The sequence below is a fragment of the Acinonyx jubatus genome, chromosome A1, assembly GCF_027475565.1.
Source record: "Acinonyx jubatus isolate Ajub_Pintada_27869175 chromosome A1, VMU_Ajub_asm_v1.0, whole genome shotgun sequence".
Lineage (NCBI taxonomy): Eukaryota > Metazoa > Chordata > Mammalia > Carnivora > Felidae > Acinonyx > Acinonyx jubatus.
The window spans coordinates 18855770-18873682 of NC_069380.1; the positions used below are offsets into that span (position 1 = coordinate 18855770).

At 39.4% G+C, this 17913-nt stretch overlaps 1 protein-coding gene across 3 annotated transcripts in view; it reads right to left on the reverse strand.

The window, feature by feature from the left end:
* LOC106972653 (phosphatidylinositol 3,4,5-trisphosphate 3-phosphatase TPTE2-like) overlaps positions 1-17913 on the reverse strand; it is a 184659-nt gene that overhangs the window by 79424 nt on the left and 87322 nt on the right. For all 3 annotated transcript variants that reach the window (XM_053214776.1, XM_027064747.2, XM_053214779.1), the window contains 2 exons: positions 3743-3790; positions 2438-2599 (listed from right to left, as the gene is read on the reverse strand). In XM_053214776.1, the coding sequence (XP_053070751.1) occupies positions 2438-2599; positions 3743-3790 (210 nt within the window). The remainder of the gene's footprint in view (positions 1-2437; positions 2600-3742; positions 3791-17913) is intronic.

Below are 17913 nucleotides of genomic sequence, written 5' to 3' on the forward strand. Positions count from 1 at the left end.
TTTTAAGAGCACAAATTATTTGACTCATCCCATTAAGAATTTTACTTAATGGATTCTTTAAAATGCATTTACTAGACTAGACTAAGAGGGGAGACATCCAAATTCTATCCTACTTTATACATACAAATGACAAAAGCATCAATGTAGCAATTCAAGTATAGTAAGAGATATGACCAAACCACTGAACAAGACGCAAGCATTGCTTTCACATATTGGACAAGAAAAGTGGGATATATGGCAGTCCTGCTGAGCAATAGAAGCCAAATTTGTCACGGCCTTAGAGCCACTTGGCTGTGATGAGTGTAAAAGAGGGGTTTGTGAGAGAGAGATGGGCCCCCTAATTTGGCCTGTAAACTCATCATCTGGCTTTATATCCACAGTAGAATCCCAATGGGCTAGTGGCCTCCACTGTACAAAGCTGAATTTCCATCCACTTTGCCTTCCTCCCCAATACTGGCTCCCTTCAGGCAAGGACACGATGTCCCAGGGAAACCTCCTTCCAATTCTGAGGTAACCCCTCTCAGGCTCTGAGTAATCTGGAGGTAAAAAGTCCTCCCCTAAAGTGTGTGTATAGCAGTTCAGCAGGAGAGGAGACAAGCAGGCTTCTAAAATGCTCTGGATGAAATGAGGCTGGGGAATTAGTCCCTGCCTCCCACAGCTGACATGATCCAGGGCTTGGCTCACTTGATCCACCTTTTCATAAAGCCAGCAAGTAGAGAAAAACAGCTGCTGCCTCGCCACCAAGCCTTGTTGATGGGATGAACATGCTTCAGAGCTCTTGTGTAAATTTTTGGGTGGGGGGAAACTTTATAACTTATCTTTTTTCTTTATTTTGATTCAAGTTAGTTAGCATATAGTGTGGTATTGGTTTCTAGAGTAGAATCCAGGGATTCATCACTTACACGTAACATCCAGTGCTCATCCCAACAAGTGCCCTCCTTAATGCTCATCACCCATTTAGCCCATCCCCCCACCCACCTCCCCTCCAACAAACCCTCAGTTTGTTCTCTCTAGTTAAGAGTCTCTCATGGTTCGCCTCCCTCTGTTTTTATCTTATTTTGTTTTTCCTTCCTTTCCCACATGTTCATCCGGCTTGTTTCTTAAATTTTACATATGAGTGAAATCATGTATTTGTCTTTCTGATTGACTTCTTTCACTTAGCATAATACAGTGTAGTTCCATTCACGTTTTTGCAAATGGCAAGATTTCGTTCTTTGTCATGGCTGAGTAATATGCCATCGTGCATATATCTATACCACATCTTTGTCCATTTATCAGTCAATGGACATTTGGGCTCTTTCCATACTTTGGTTATTGTTGATAGCACTGCTATAAACACTGAGGTGCATGTGTTTTGAATCAGCATCTTTGTGTCTTTGGGATAAATACCTGATAGTGCAATGGCTGAGTCATAGGGTGGTTCTATTTTTAACTTTTTGAGGAAACTCCATACTATTTTCTGGAATGGCTGCACCAGTTTGCCTTTCCAGCAACAGTGCAAAAGTGTTCCCTCTTCTGCATTCTTGCCAACATCTGTTGTTTCCTGAGTTGTCGCTTTTAGCCATTCTGACAGGTGTGAGGTGGTATCTCATTGGAGTTTTGATTTGCATTTCCCTGATGATGAGTGATGTGGAGCATCTTTTCATGTGTCTGTTAGCCACCTGGATGTCTTTTCTGGAAAATTGTCTATTCATGTCCTCTGCCCATTTCGTCACTGGATTATTTGGTTTTTGGGTGTTGAGTTTGATTCTCACATACCTTAACATAAATTTTTATTTTAACTGAGGTAGGGGTTGTTCAGACCTATTATTTAGTATTTAATACACTGTCAGCTTTTATTTAGATTCAACTCTCAGGGAGAGTTTACATTTGTACTTCACACACATATTCCTTTTAATAATGTGCATGTAGGGGCGCCTGGGTGGCTCAGTTGGTTGAGTGACCGACTTCAACTCAGGTCATGATCTGATGGTTTGTAAGTTCGAGCACCACATCGGACTCTGTGCTGACAGCTCAGAGCCTGGAGCCTGCTTCGGATTCTGTGTCTCCCTCTCTCTCTCTGCCCCTCCCCCGCTCATGCCCTGTCTCTGTCTCAGAAATAAACATTAAAAAAATAATTAAAAAAATAATGTACATGTAGACACATCAGCTGCCTGGCTCTACTTTGCAAACCCTTTAAGCTTTACCTGTTGAAGGAACTATCCATAATAAGTTGCTGGAAACTAGAGTATCAGTTGCAACAATAAAATTAAAGCCCACTCTAGTAGAAATTGGGATTTGGATTGTTTTCTCATGGACCATGTGGACCATGCCTCCTCTTTAGCAAAGAGGAACACATTCACATTTGGTTGGGTTGGCTTGGTAATTATTTTGGGATGCTTCTCAGAGCAGTACAAAACAGCTTTATAATAGGTAAAAAAAAATCAGTGAAACTTACCCTTCTACATATACTCGAAGAAGAACATCCAAGACAAAAAATAAAGAAATAGCTAAAGAAATTAAATGAATTTCCACAGGAATATATATTGCGTTTTTAGTGACAAGCAGGTCTGTAATGACGAGGGACATATCCACAAAGATAAGCAAAATTCCAAATATTCTATAACAGATAAACAGAATAAAGATAAAATGGTTTTCACTCCTAAAGTTAGACCATATTTAGGTCAATGATCTGATAACAAAATGTAATTTAGGATTAAATTATCCACTGGTAGGGAATACTGTGTTGCCTTAAAATATCAAAAAAAATTACTAAGTTTTCGCCCAATGGAAGCAGTTATTAGAGAATTAAAATCTCCCCCACACCATTTCATGTTATCATGTCCTTTTATAAAAGACATATCAGACTAACCCTCCAAGATAGCACAGGCAACCTGAATTAAAATTACACGTCCCCACTTGTGAACTCTTCTTAAAATCTGAGAATTTTTTAAGGGGTTTCTACCAATTTCTCATAAAAAATAAAACCACATTCATACTGATTAACTTTTACAAATTTAGCAATAAAAACCAAGTGAAAGCATGACTAACATAACCTTAAAAGACCTCTTTGACCACTACGATGTTTTATCAGTGAGATTTTCAATAAGTATATGATTATATATTAATAGATGCTTCTAGCACAGTGCTAGGCACATGAGAAGGAATCATACTATATAGATGATTAAACTCTAAAGTACCTCCTAAGCCTTCCTCTCATATATTCTAAACACATTCTTCATAAACTGAGTACACTACTTGTATAATCTATGAAGATACATTCATTAGCCTTCAAAATACTTTTTAAAAATTACAATGCAAATTAAAATATTATAAATTTAAAAGGAAGCAAGTATATTGTGTGACTCTGTATCATAGCATGAAATAAATCTTACTATCATGTAGAGAAGAAGCCTGAGTAAAATGGTCCCAGAATTAAGGAGTATTTCTAGACAAATAAAGTGTCTAATAAAAACACTTAAAGAATTTTTAAAAGCATGCTTCATTATTTTTACTTTTACAGGTAGAAAAAACATACTAATATGTTACTATTAGGCTTAGGTAAATATCATTTCTTTGAATTTCTCAATGTTCAGCTGAAACTAAAATTTCAATACAAATTATGTTACATAAAATGGGGCACAAGAGCTATTTAGCAACATACTGACAGTGAAAATGTGTTTCCTCCTCCCAGGTCCTTTATCATTAAAAATATTAAATATTATGCATATTTAATTTCCTCCCTTTCTAGGGTCTCACATACCTGAATGTGAGTGATGACACAAGTGAGTACACAATTCTCTTAATCATGCTGCAACAAAAAGAAGTAAAAATTAAATTCCAGAGTCTTCAAATTTATCACAGATTTCTTCTAATACGGAATATGAATTTAGCCAATAAAAAAGGATTCTAGAAACATAGTTTTAAAAGAAAGTTCTTCAGAAGTTGCATAACAAAATGCTGTTTACTAGGATTTTCATTGTTCTGCTTCATGATTTTTAAGTTTTCATATGTGGAATAAATTCAAATAAAACTCTAAACTGTGTTTAGTAGTATTTCCCTTGCCTGAAAAGCCCCAATCCCAATTTTATGGTAATATCAAGTTGGGGTCATCAACTAAAGCGAGATAATGTAGAGACAGAAAGGCGTGGTAGAGAGATAGGCATTCCAGCTCTCCCATAGATGAGCTGAGGGATCCTGTGCAAGTTATCAAACCTTGGCCAGGTCGGTTTCCACAGCAGCCAAATAAAGGACTTCAGGGATAGGTAGGGAATAAATGATACTCTTGTCCTATAATGTTCATCTCTTGCAAAAAGATATCCCATAACACAACAGTTAATCATTAATGAGAATCACATTGGGGGTGCAAGTGCACTTTGGGGATAAAGAATTTCAGTAAGATATATTTCAAAGGAGAAACACCCTAGAGATTGGGCTCCTTCCATTAATAGGAGGAGGAGAAGCCTGTTTGATGGGGCCTTCAAGTTATGCTTCATTTTACTCTATGGCTGGAGACAAGGTAGCCACTGGGGAGCAATTTATTGCCCTGCAGATGCCTACAATGTGGGACCCAAACTCCACTCCAGTGGCATCAATGTCAAAGCAGTGTTCATAGCCTGTACCCAAGACTGAACTAAACAATGGAGTGAACATATGCTGAATAGAACTGGGCACTCCCAAAATTGGCCACAGATGAATGGCAAAGCAGAGATAGAAGAGCTTCCTCCTTTCTGCAAATTCTCCCTCCTCCACCTGCATCCACCACCTCTGCCCAGGCTTAGGAAGCTCAGGATAATGTGGATGTGTGCCTGATTGGCCAAAAGAGGTGAATTGCATAGAGGTTGCCATTTTCTTAAAACGTGCCCTTCTGACCCCACACAGACCGGATCTCTGGGTAGGGAAGAAATATTATGATAAACTGGAACTTGCTTGACAAAGTGACTACAGAGAACCATGCAGAGAATCATGCGGCACAAAGGGGGTGCTTTAATTCCCCTACCTCTTTCAGGGCTTCCCCAAACTACTTCAAGTAAATATACAATTGAGATTTTTAAAAAAGAGCATGTTAAGTGTATAGCTTTAAACAACGTGTGTGGAGTTTGCAGGGAAAGAACTGTAACTCAGTAATTCTATAGAACTTTTCACATTTGAAGGAGAAGCACTGTTCATATTTGAAAGGAACAGAAAAACACCCCCCAACATGCCACAGTTCAAAACATAGCAGGCATGCGTCTCTCCTAAAAACAATTACTCAAAGAAGTGCTCAACTGAGCGATGAATCAAAATGAAGAACTCAGGAATAAGGAAGATACCTCACAGGGAAAACGTGTTAAGAAATCATAAAAATTCAGAACTAAGTCTAAATAATCATTGTTAGTGTTGCATGTGGCAATGTAAACAAATGATTCTAAAACCAAGGATAAATAACATGAAATTCTCCATAATAGCATGGCTTTAATATTGCAGGTTATCTAGAGACTTCTAGGAAGATGTTGGAGTAGGAGGATACTCAGCTCACCTTGGACACACCAGGATAGCAGCCACATCAGTGTCACTGACCCAGAAAATGACCCAAAGACTGGCAGGACAGACTTTCCATAGTTCATTATAGAGAGGAGGCCACATTGAAAAAGGGGATGTGGAGTGAGATGCAGACGGGAACAAAAGTCCTGCTGAGACTAACCACCAACAGGAAGGATCCTGCCTGGAAAAGGGAGAGGAGCAGACTCCACAGCAGGTGCCCCAGTCATGGGGGGCCTGCACTGGTAAGATGAGTCTCCAAAACATTTGGCTTTGAAAATCAGTGGGGCTTAACTTTGTGAATTTGTACAACCAGCAGGGCTTAACTCAGAGTACTTTAAAAATCAGTGGGCTTAGTTCTGGGAGAGCCAGAGGGTGATAGGAAACTGAGTCCTTGCCCTTAAAGAGCCAGAACAACAAACAATCCCACCGAGATAAGCATAGAAGCATCAGGTTGAAAAATACCTGGGGTACAGTGAATGAGATTTATTTACTAATCTCAGAGTGTGTGCTAGAGAGTAGGGCTCCCTAGTGAGATCCCTGGGAGATCCAGGGAGAGTGGGACCATTTGCCCCCTCCCCAGCCTAGATGGCCTGGCACTTGTGGGAACCAGTGGGAACACTCTTCACCTGCCTTGCTAACACTGTGCACCTGGCCCTCATGTTCTCCTGTGAATCTGCCACATTCAACATGCCCCACTCAGAGGGGCTCCCTTCAAAGCGGCATTTGCCCTGAGGAGAGGGGAAAAGAACTACACACACCAATTCCACTGCAGTCCCAGCAGCTGAAACTTATAACTGGCAGTACAGAGTGCCCTGTCAACCAATGTACATGCCACCTGAGCAGATGGACTGGGGGCAGGCATCTGATGTGATTGCCATCCACCAATAAAAACTTCCCAGGGGGCAGCACAGGAAGAGAGACCAACAGTTTGGGCCACTGCAGTTCTGGAAGATAAACTGGGGGGAGGCATTTAGATAGTCTGAGGGCTCCACCCACCAACCAAAGTTTCTCACAGTACAACACAAGGCGAGTACCCTGAGTTCAGTGTGACTACAGTCCCAGCAAATGGGTTGAAGCCAGGCATCTTTTCTGACTGCTGACACCACTCAACTGCAAGTCCACAGCGGCCCCAGACTGGCCCCCTAACAGCAGAGGAACCACACCCTGCTTACTACAGGCAACATAGGCCATTGTAGCCAACTGGACTGAAAGGAAATGAGGCTTAACCACAAGAGCAGAATGCATGCAATCCATGTAGGAGATACCTATTTTTGGTAAGGCACTACAGAACGTCTTATTCATAACGCCACTACTTTCAAGGTCAAGAGACATAACTGACTTTCCTGATACATAGAAACAAACACAGTGAGTTAGATAAAGTAAGGGAACAGAGGAATATGTCATAAATGAAAGGACAGGACAAAACTACAGCAAAAGAGCTAAAACGAAACATAGGTAAGCAATATGCCTGATAAAAAAGTCAAAGTAATGGTCACAAAGATACTTACTGGAAAAAAAAAAAAAGACTGGAGGACCTCAGGGAGAACTGTAAAAAAGATATAAAATATAACAAAGAACCAATCAGAAGTGAAGAACTCAAAAACTGAAATTAAAAAAAAAAACACTAGAGGGAATAAAGAACAGAGGCAGAAGAATGGATTAGCAAGCTGGAAGATAGAATAACAGAAAGCAACCAAGCTTAACAACAACAACACAAAAGAATAAAAATGTGAATAGGTTAAGGGAATCAAGCAAAATCATCAAGCATAGTAACATTCACATTATAGGAATCCCAAAAGGAGAAGAGAGGGACAAGGGGGCAGAAAATTTATTTGAGGATATCATAGTTGAAAACTGCTCATATCTGGGGACAGAAACAGGCACCCAGATCCAGGAGGCACAGAGAGCTCCCAACAAAATTAATACAAAGAATTCCACACCATGACACATAACATTTAAAAGGCCAAAGGTAGTGATAAAAAGATTTTTTAAAGCAGCAAAGGAAAATAAAGCAGTTACATAAAAAGGAAATCCCGTAAGACTATCAGCTGGTTTTTCAGCAGAGACTTTGCAGGGAAGAAGAGAGTGGCATAATATATTCAAAGTGCTGAAAGGAAAAAAACCTACAGTCAAAAATATTCTACCCAGCATGGCTGTCATTCAGAATAGGAGAGAGCAAGAGTTTCCCAGACAAAAGTGAAAGGAGTTCATTACTACTAAGCAAGTCTTACAAGAAATGTTAAAGGAAATTCTTTCAGTGGAGAGAAAAGGCTATTAACAAAAGTAAGAAAATTATGAAAGGAAAAAATTCCACAGGTAAATACAAACATAGTAAGTAGACTAGTTACTTATAAAATCAGTATGGAGGTTAAAGCAAAAAGCAGCAAAATCAAATATATCTATAAAAATCATTCAAGGGATTCACAAAGTAAAAGGATGCAAAGTATGACATCATATACATAAAACACGGGGTGTGTAAAAATTTAGTGCTTTTAGAAAGGGTTCAAACTTAAGCAACCACCAATTTAATATAGACTGCTATGTGCATAAGATGTTATACATGAAACTAATAATCACAAATCAAACAGCTGTAATAGATTATGCAAAAAATAAAGAGAAAGGAATCCAAGCATATCACTAAATGAGACATCAAACCACAAGGGAGAGAGCAAGAGAAGGAACAGAGAAGAACTACAAAAACAACTGTAAAACAAATAAGTACATATACCTATTAATAATTACTTAAAATGTAAATGAACTAAATTTTCCAATAAAAAGACATAGAGTGACTGAATGGATAAAAATATCTATATGCTGCCTACAAGAGACTCATTTCAGATCTAAAGACATACAGATTGAAAGTGAGGGGATGGAAAAACATTTACCATACAAATGGAAGCAAATGGCTGGGATAGCAATACTTACATAAAAAAAAAAAGTCTTTAAACAAAGAGACAAAGAGACATAATGATAAAGGGAACAAACTAACAAAAAAACACAACTGTATACACCCAAATATAAATTATGCACTCAACTTGGGAGAACATAAATCCATAAAGCAACTATTAATATATATAAAGCAAGAAATTGAGAGTAGTAGCATGATAGTAGGGGACTTTAATACCCCCATTTACATCAATGGACAGATTATCCAGACAGAAAATTAACAAGGAAACTGTGGTTTTTGAATGACTCATTGGATCAGATGGACCTAACACATATATTCAGAACACTCCATCCTAAAACAGCAGAATATACATTCTTTTTGAGTGCACATGGAACATTCTCCAGAATAGATAACATGTTAGGCTACAAATCAAATCTCAACAAATTCAAAAGGATTGAAATCATATCATACATCTTTTCCAACCACAATGGTGTGAAACCAGAAATAAATTTTGGATGCAACAAAAGTTGTTCTGAGAGGAAAGATTATAACAATACAAGCCCACCTCAACTACCACAAAATATCTCAAATGAACAACCTAACCTTACACCTAAAGGAACTGGAAAAAGGACAAAGCCCAAAGCCAGTAGAAGGAAAGAAATAATAAAGATTAGAGCAGAAATAAGTGAAATGGAGACTAAAACAAAAACAAAAACAGTAGAACAGATAAATGAAAGCAGAAGCTGGTTCTTTGAAAAGATCAACAAAATTGGTAAACCTTTAGTCAGACTGAGAGAGAGAGAGAGGGAGAGAGAGAGAGAGGGAGGGAGAGGGAGAGAGGGAAAGCAAGAGCAAGAGAGCACACACAAGGGCGAGTGCATGCAAATAAATTCAGAAATGAAGCAGGGAAGAGAATGACCAACACACAAAAATACAATTATAAGAGAATATCATAAAAAATTATATGCAAACAAACTGGACAACCTACAAGAACTGGATAATTACTAGAAACATAACATCCCAAAATTGAATCAGGAAGACATCAAAAATTGGAACAGACCAATTACTAGCATGAAATTGATTCAGTAATCGAAACTACTCCTGATAAACAAAAGCCCAGGACCAGATGGATTTACAGGGGAATTCTATTAAACACTTTTTAAAAAATTTTTTAAATGTTTATTTATTTTTGAGACAGACAGAGACAGAATGCGAGCTGGTTAGGGGCAGAGAGAGAGGGAGACAGAATCTGAAGCAGGCTCCAGGCTCCAAGCTGTCAGCACAGAGCCTGACGTGGGACTCGAACTCATGAGCTGTGAGATCAAGACCTGAGCCAAAGTCGGTTGCTCAACCAACTGAGCCACTCAGGCGTCCCTCTATTAAACACTTAAAGAAGAGTTAATACCTATTCTTCTCAAATTATTCTAAAAATAGAAGAGGAAGGAAAGCTTCCAAATTCATTCTATAAGGTCAGCATTATCCTAATACCAAAACCTGATAAACACACTACAAAAAAAAGAATTAGAGGCCAATATCTTGATGAACACAGATGCAAAATTCCTCAACAAAATGGTAACAAATCAAATCCAACAATGCATTAAAATTTTTTCCACCACAATCAAGTGGGATTTATTCCAGGGATGCAAGAGTGGGCCAATATTCACAAATCAATGTGATACAACATATCAACCAGAGAAAGGATCAAACATATATGGCTATTTCAATTGATGTAGAAAAGGCACCTGATAAAATACAACATACATTAATGATAAAAACTCAATAAAAGTAGCTTTAGAGGGAACATACCTCAATAAAATAGAGGCCATATATGACAAACCCACAATAACATCATAATCAATGGTGAAAACTGAGAGCTTTTCCTCTAAGATATAGAACAAGACAAGGATGTCCACTCTCACCATTTTTATTCAACATGATACTGAAAGTCCTAGCCACAGCAATCAGACAAGAAAAAAGAAACAAAAGGAATTTAAATTGGTAAAGAGAATATTAGAGGCTCTGCTTACAGATGACCTAAAACTATATACAGAAAACCCTAAAGACTCCACCAAAACTACTATAACTGATAAAGTCAGTAAACTCCCACAATACCAAATTAATATACAGAAATCTGTTGCACTTCTATACATTAATAAAGAAGTAGCAGAAAGACAAATTAAGAAAACAATCCCATTTGTAACTGCACCAAAAAGAGTAAACTACCTAGGAATAAACTTACCCAAGGAGATGGAAGACCTGTACTTTGAATACTATCAAACATCAATGAAAAAAGGAAAGCAAACAAATGGAAGCCATTCCATGGTCATGGACTGGGAAAACAAATATTGTTAAAATAGCCATACTACCCAAAGCAATCTACATATTTAATGTAATCCCTATCAGAGCACCAAAAGCACTTTCATAGAACTAGAACAAATAATCCTAAAAATTTGTTTGGGACCACAAGAGACATCAAATAACCTAATCAGTCTTGACAAACAACAACAAAGTTGGAAGTGTCATAATCCCAGATATCAAGATACACTACAAAGTTGTAGCAATCACAACAGTATAGTATTGGCACAAAAACAGACAGGCAAATGGAACAGAACAGAGAGCCCAGAAATAAACCCATGCTTTTATGGCAAATTAATCTACGACAAAGGAGGCAAGCATATACCATGGGGAAAAGATTGTCTCTTTAACAAATGGTGTCAGGAAAACTGGACAGCTACATATAAAGGAGTGAAACTGGACCACTTTCTTACACCACACACATGAACAAACTCACAACAGATTAAGGGCCTAAATATGAGACCTCAAATTATAAAGTTCAATGAAGAAAACATAGGCAGTAATTTCTTTGAGATCAGCCATAGCAACATTTTTCTATATATGTCACCTAACGTGAGGAAAACCAAAGCAAAATGAAACAACTTGGACAACATCAAAATTAAGAGCTCTTGTAGAGTCAAGGAAACAATCAACCAAATGAAAAGACAACTGTCTGAATGTGAAAGGATATTTGCAAATTACATACCTGAAAAACAGGGTTAGTATCCAAAATATATAAAGAACTTATACAACTCAACACCAAAAAACCCCAAACAATCCAATTAAAAAATGGGCAGAAGACATTTCTCCAACAAGACATACAGATAGCCAACAGATACATGAAAAGATGCTCAACATCACTTATTATTAGAGAAATGCAAATCAAAACCACAATGACCTATCTCCTCACACCTGTCAGAATTGCTAAAATCAAGCACACAAGAAACAGGTGTTGGTGAGGCTGTGGAGAAAAAGGAACCCTCAAGCACTGTAGGTGGCAATACCATCTGGTGCAGCCACTGTGGAAAACAGACAGAGATTCCTCAAAAAGCTAAAAATAGAATTACCATATGATCCATTAATTCTACAACTGAGTATTTACCCAAAAAATATGAATTTGAATGTTTACTGCAACATTATTCACAATAGCCAAATTGTGAAAGCAAGCCAAGTGTCCACTGATAGATGAATGCCTAAAGAAGAGGTGGAATATATACAAAATGGAATATCATTCAGCCATAAAAAATGAAATTTTGCCATTTGCAACAACCTGGACAGATCTAGAGAGTATAATGCTAAGTAAAATAAGCCAGAGAAAGACAAATACCAAATGTGGAATTTAAGAAGCAAAACAAACAAACAGAGACAAGGGGTCCCTGGGTGGGTCAATCGGTTAAGCGTCTGACTTTTGGTTTTGGCTCAGGTCATGATCTCACAGTTTGTGGGTTCAAGCCCTGTACTGGGCTCTGCACTGGCAGTGCAGAGCCTGCTTGGGATTCTTTCTCTCTTTCCCTCTTCCTCTGCCCCTCCCTTGCTCTCTCTCTCTCTCTCTCTCAAAATAAATAAATAAACCTAAAAAAATTTTTTTAAAGAAATAAAGAGACAAAAAAATCAGACACTTAAATATAGAGAACTGATGGTTATAGATGAGAGGTAGGTGGAGGATGGGTCAAATAGGTGAAGGGGATTAAAAAGTACATTTATCATAACGAGAGCTGAGGAATGTATAGAATTGTTGAATCACTATATTGTACACCTGAAACTAATATGACACTGTATGTTAATTATACTGGAATTAAAAAAAACTTGTTCCTGCAGCAGTTATTAGTAAAATATCCATGTCCCACCACCTCAAAGCAGTTGCAAACTTCCCGAGGTTTCTTAGGGTATTCGTGTCCATTTATCCCTCACTTGGCTCAAGTGCTTCAGCCCCTTCACAGATTGGTAAAAACGGAATCCCAGTGGGACTGGTCCTCAAAGGAAAGAGAAGCATTCAAGCCAAGGTGGCTGTTAAACAGGCGGCCTTAGGTGTTTGTGTATAGGGACAACCATTTGAATGGATGCAGCCAGTCACCCAGAGGGGGTTTAGATGGAACTTGTAGCAATGGCAAGGGCACAAATGCATACTGTTAGGTTTCCGGTCACAGTTACGGAAAGAAGCTGCAATGTGGTATTGCATTTTAGAACACCTGTGTGCTACTTACCAGGCCTTACAGCAAGTAGAAGACATGACTAAAAGAATCCCAGTGACCATTCGCATTCAGTACCCTAGAGCAGGATGGCTAAAGGATACATTTCAAGAGTCCAAGTCAGGCATTGCCCAAAAATCCAGACTGTAGCCAAATGGCAGGGGGGGCAGGTGGTTCTTGCAACAACATAGTACATCCCTCTTATTGTAGATCTGTACTCCATTCTTGGCCTCATGACTCATGTCACCTCTGAAGGACAGCCATTAGCTAGCTGAGGCAGCAAAGCCACCTCAGCTGCCACTCTTTATGCAGAAAGGAGGTGGACCGATCCCTGAGCATGCCTGTACACTGAAGAGTCAACAAGAGGTGACCCCTGCACCTTGACAGCTATTGCCATCCAACCCTCAACTGAAAGTATCTGGAAAGATTCTGGCACTGGACATAGTAGCCCACTGCAGTGGGCTGAATTGCAAACAGCATAGATGGTATTGTTCCATGAGCCCGATTCCACTGTTCTATGAATAGATAGCTGGGAAATCTACAAGGGACCAGCCATTGGCTTCTCCAATGGGAGGCACAGGACTAGATGGTGGCAGGGTGACCACTTTGGGAAACAACATGTAGAACTCCAATGCACATGAGGTCAACATTACTGTTTACCATGTAGATGCACACACCCCACCTGGTAACCGACAGGCTGATGAATTGGGCTGCATCCACCTCCTAGAAGACATTCCAATGGAAGACACTGCCACCTGGTTACACAGCATGAGAAATCGAGGACAACAGACGTTGTGGGCCATTGCTAAGAACTGGGGCTTGCCGCTGCATGACAAAGACATTGCAACCATCTGCCAAGAAGGCCCAACCTGTGCCCAGGATTGACTATGACCTTTACTGAGAGACACCAGACAGATAGTGGAGAGGGGGCACCCCATTCAGAGATGGCAGATTGACTATATTGGTCCCCTGCCTCTCTCTGATGGCTGCTGTTATGTTTTGACATGTGTGACACTTATTCAGGACACCTGCAAGCCAACCCCAGTAAATGTACCACACAGAGGGCCACCATCTGTGGCCTGGAACAGCTGTGTGCTGCATACAGGGTGCCCACTGACCCTGACAGCAAATAAGGCTCCCACTTCAGAGGACATGAAGTGCAAGTGTGGGCAAAAGCTCAAGACGTCCATTGGCATTTCCATCTACCATATAATCCCACCCCAGCTGGGTTGATAGAATGCAGGAGTGGCCTGTTGAAACAACTAACTAGAAACCCATTCACTGGCCTTTTGGACACATCACCTGTCAACAGCTATATGGACATTAAACAAACATGTACATTCCAGTCGACCCAGTGCCTATACTCACGCAAGGGCCTGATGTCACCCTTAGAATATAAGTAGACAGCATGCAGGAAAGATGTTCTTTGCTGCAGGTAGGAACACAAGGGAATCTTTTACTGCCCTTGCCACAAGATCTATTTACAGGGGAACATGTAATTGCCTGTCCCTGGAAATGGCAAACAAGCCCACAGTGTTTTGGGTTTTTGACCCTATAGGGATAGGGATAGAACAGGTCCTAACCATCACCCCATTTCTTCACCCCACTCCACTGAAAACAATGAAAAGAACCCTAGGCCTCTCATAAAAAAGGGACACTATCATAATTGCCTTGTGGAGCATTGTTTTACCCCCATAACCTTTTCAGATTTGACCCACCTTGTAGCAGAAGGGGAACAAACAATTTAGTACTGCAAACCTGGAGCTAAACTGCTGCCAAGGGTGGGGTTATCTCAGAACACCACCACTTCCTGCATTCTATTAGACAACTGGGACTTTCCTTTTCTGGTGCCTACTCAACAGCTTACTTTTTGCCCTTAGATTCTGCATAAGAAACCTGTTTACTGAGTGGGCCCTGACTATAGCTTCTCTACAGAATAAGACCAACTGTTGGGTGTATAGTGAACTCCCCCTAACAGCGACCGTGGGCCTCCTCTGGGGAATCCAAGCCGCCAACCTCAGCATTTGGGAAGGCTTCTACCCTTGGTGTAACACCTTTAGGGCCCCTACCCGGACTGACCCATATTCGCTAAGTGTTCAGGCTTCCCACCCAGGAAGACACAAAGGACAAAATTTTCCAATCGATATGGGAATAAATAAGACTCTGCCAATGGAATATGCCATTGGGATGGCTTGGGATGATTGACTGCAACCCAGGTGCAAATTATGGGAGTGGCCCCATGGTGCATAGTGAGGCGCAACAGGACCACAAATGCTATAGGTCATAACGTAGGATGGACATGCACACAACAGTGCAATTAACACTGTACTCATCACTGCTGATACTTGGCTGTGGAAACAACATGCATCCGTTCCTGTGGGTGCCTTCCTCTCTCTGTGGGGATGGCTCTGGACATGTGGTACTCATGGCTGTCCCTACTTAACCTATAACTAGACTAGGTGCTGCACCTAGGGGTGGCCCTACCTGCCAGGCTGTATACTCACCCAGTTACAGGAGAAGCTTACCAACTGGGAGGTGGTCAGGGCCCGATATAGAACCAACAGATCATCTTGATGGTTCCATCCCCTGTCCACTCTCTCCCCTCTGTGGCCACAACTGACATAAAATGGTGGGTACAGACCTTAGCCAAATGCATGGTTGCCACCTTTAATTCCACACGTAAGGTAATCATCCTCCTTACCGGGGAGGGTTTCCAAATGAGAAAAGTAGTTCTGCAAAGTAGGATGGTTTCTGACATATGTCATCATCAAGGCAGATTGCAGAACGTATATACCTGACTATTCCACATTTCTCAAGCCATGGCTAGTTTCAGCACAGATATTAAAGCTATTGATTCCCTGGACACTGGTCTTGTTAGTGCTTGTTTAAATAAAGCACGTGCCTTCTTCCTGGAAAAATGGTTTTTGTAGTTTCTTAGCTATTTGTGTTCTATTATTTGGATGTTGTGGCTTATACTGTTGCTGTGGGATTTGATTGCAGTGCACCTCAGCATACCTGGCCCCAGGAACATCATGGAAGAGGAGCACGTAAAGAATGTACAGGCCATTCAGGGTGTGCTGGGATGGAGTATATGGTACCTGCTGGATAGCTAGTTCATGCAAGCATAACCCAAATGCCTGTTAATCACTATCTTGAGAATGTAGAGATCCCATCCTCCCTCCATATTCCTATCAAGCAGAATATGCAGAAAAAATGCTGTTCAGTGTTCAAAGTCAGGGGCTCTGGGGCACCTCCCTTATAATGAAGGGTGTCCTGATGGCAGGCCTCGATCTCCTCAAAAACACTGGCCATGCAAGGAAGGGAAGGGCCACTGGTGGCTGCGGATACTTAACTGACTGATCCACCCAGGTGATGATGCCCCAAGATTCAGCAATTCTATTCCTCAGTATTCACCAAAGATAAATGAAACTTATGTCTACACAAAGCTTTGCTCACAAATGTTCATACCACATTATTCGTAACAGGCCCAAACTGGAAATAATACAAATGACCATTAATGACTGAATGGATAAGAAAATATGGTTATGTTCAAATAATGGAATACAAGTCAGGAACAAAAAGAGACTACTGACACATGTATTAATATGGTTAAATCTCCAATACATTATGCTACATGTAAGAGGCCAATTTTAGTTGGCTAAAATTGTGCTCAAATCCATTAAATAACATTCTGGAAAAGGTAAAACTATAAGGACAGAAAACAGATCAGTGATTGCCACAGGGTGGGTTGTAGGAGGAGCTGAACACAAAGGGACTTGAGAAATTTTAAGGGCATGTTAGAATCATTCTATCATGATTATGGTGGTGGTTACATGAATGTATTAGTCAAAACTCACAGAATTGCCGCAAAATGCATGAAATTCATCACATATAAGTATCTTAAGTTAAAAAAATGTCTTAGTGTGCTGTAAATTATACTTTAATGTGTGAAAAGTGTACTAGTAAAATCATGGAATAAAATAGATTCTGGAAGCAACAAGTATGTAAAGATTCATAATATAATAGAAAGGGATTTAAAAATCATTGAAAAAGATAATTTTTTTCAATAAAGGGTTAATTGATTCAACCAAACTCATTGAATGCCTACTATGTGCCATGGAACTGCTTTAGACACTATACAGATAGCAATTAAAATAGAAAAAATTTTATTCCTTTATTGTGCTTGCATTCTTGTTGTGAAGATAGACCATAAATACAGTAAATAAGCAAGTATCATCGTAAGTTATAGGGTGATAAGCACAGTAAAGATAATTAAAATGGGGCAAAGAAAATGGAGGGTGATGCAATTTTGACGTGGGAAAACTAGTAGTCACATGGGAGAAAAATAGATTCCTACACTTTATACCTTAATGCAAAATAAATTCTGGGAAGATGTTTCATTTAAACGTAGAAAATAATTTCAAAATATAGTAGAAATTTTGAAAATCTTGAGTAGATACTTTCTAAGTATGACCCTAAAGGCATGAATCATAAAGTATAGATATATTCTATTGCATGAAAATTATAAGTTTCTGTATAGTGAAAAGCTAGAGAAACTGGGAAAAATTACTTGCCCTATATAGGATATAATAAAGATCGATATATTTAAGTTTTCAATCCAACAACAGAGATACAAAACACAATTTTAAATGGGCAAAGGTATTTTGCCAATAAAGAAATTCAACTCTATGAAAAAAGTATGTCAAAGAGATGTACATTAGAACAAACATATTTACTAATATTGATAAGATCAAAGATGACTAGTGTGGGTAGGGAGGAAATGCATACCTCTGTATCTTGGTGTAGGAGAGCTTATCAATATCAATAGCCTCATAAGCATTTCTTCTGACACAGAATTCCACTTCTAAGAGCTTATCATAAGGAAATGATAACACACAGAGATTTGGTCTCAAATCTTTGTCACTTTTTGCAACAGTAAAAGTTGTAAACGATGTCCAGCTATATCTATTTAAATAAATTATGGCACATCTATGCCATGAC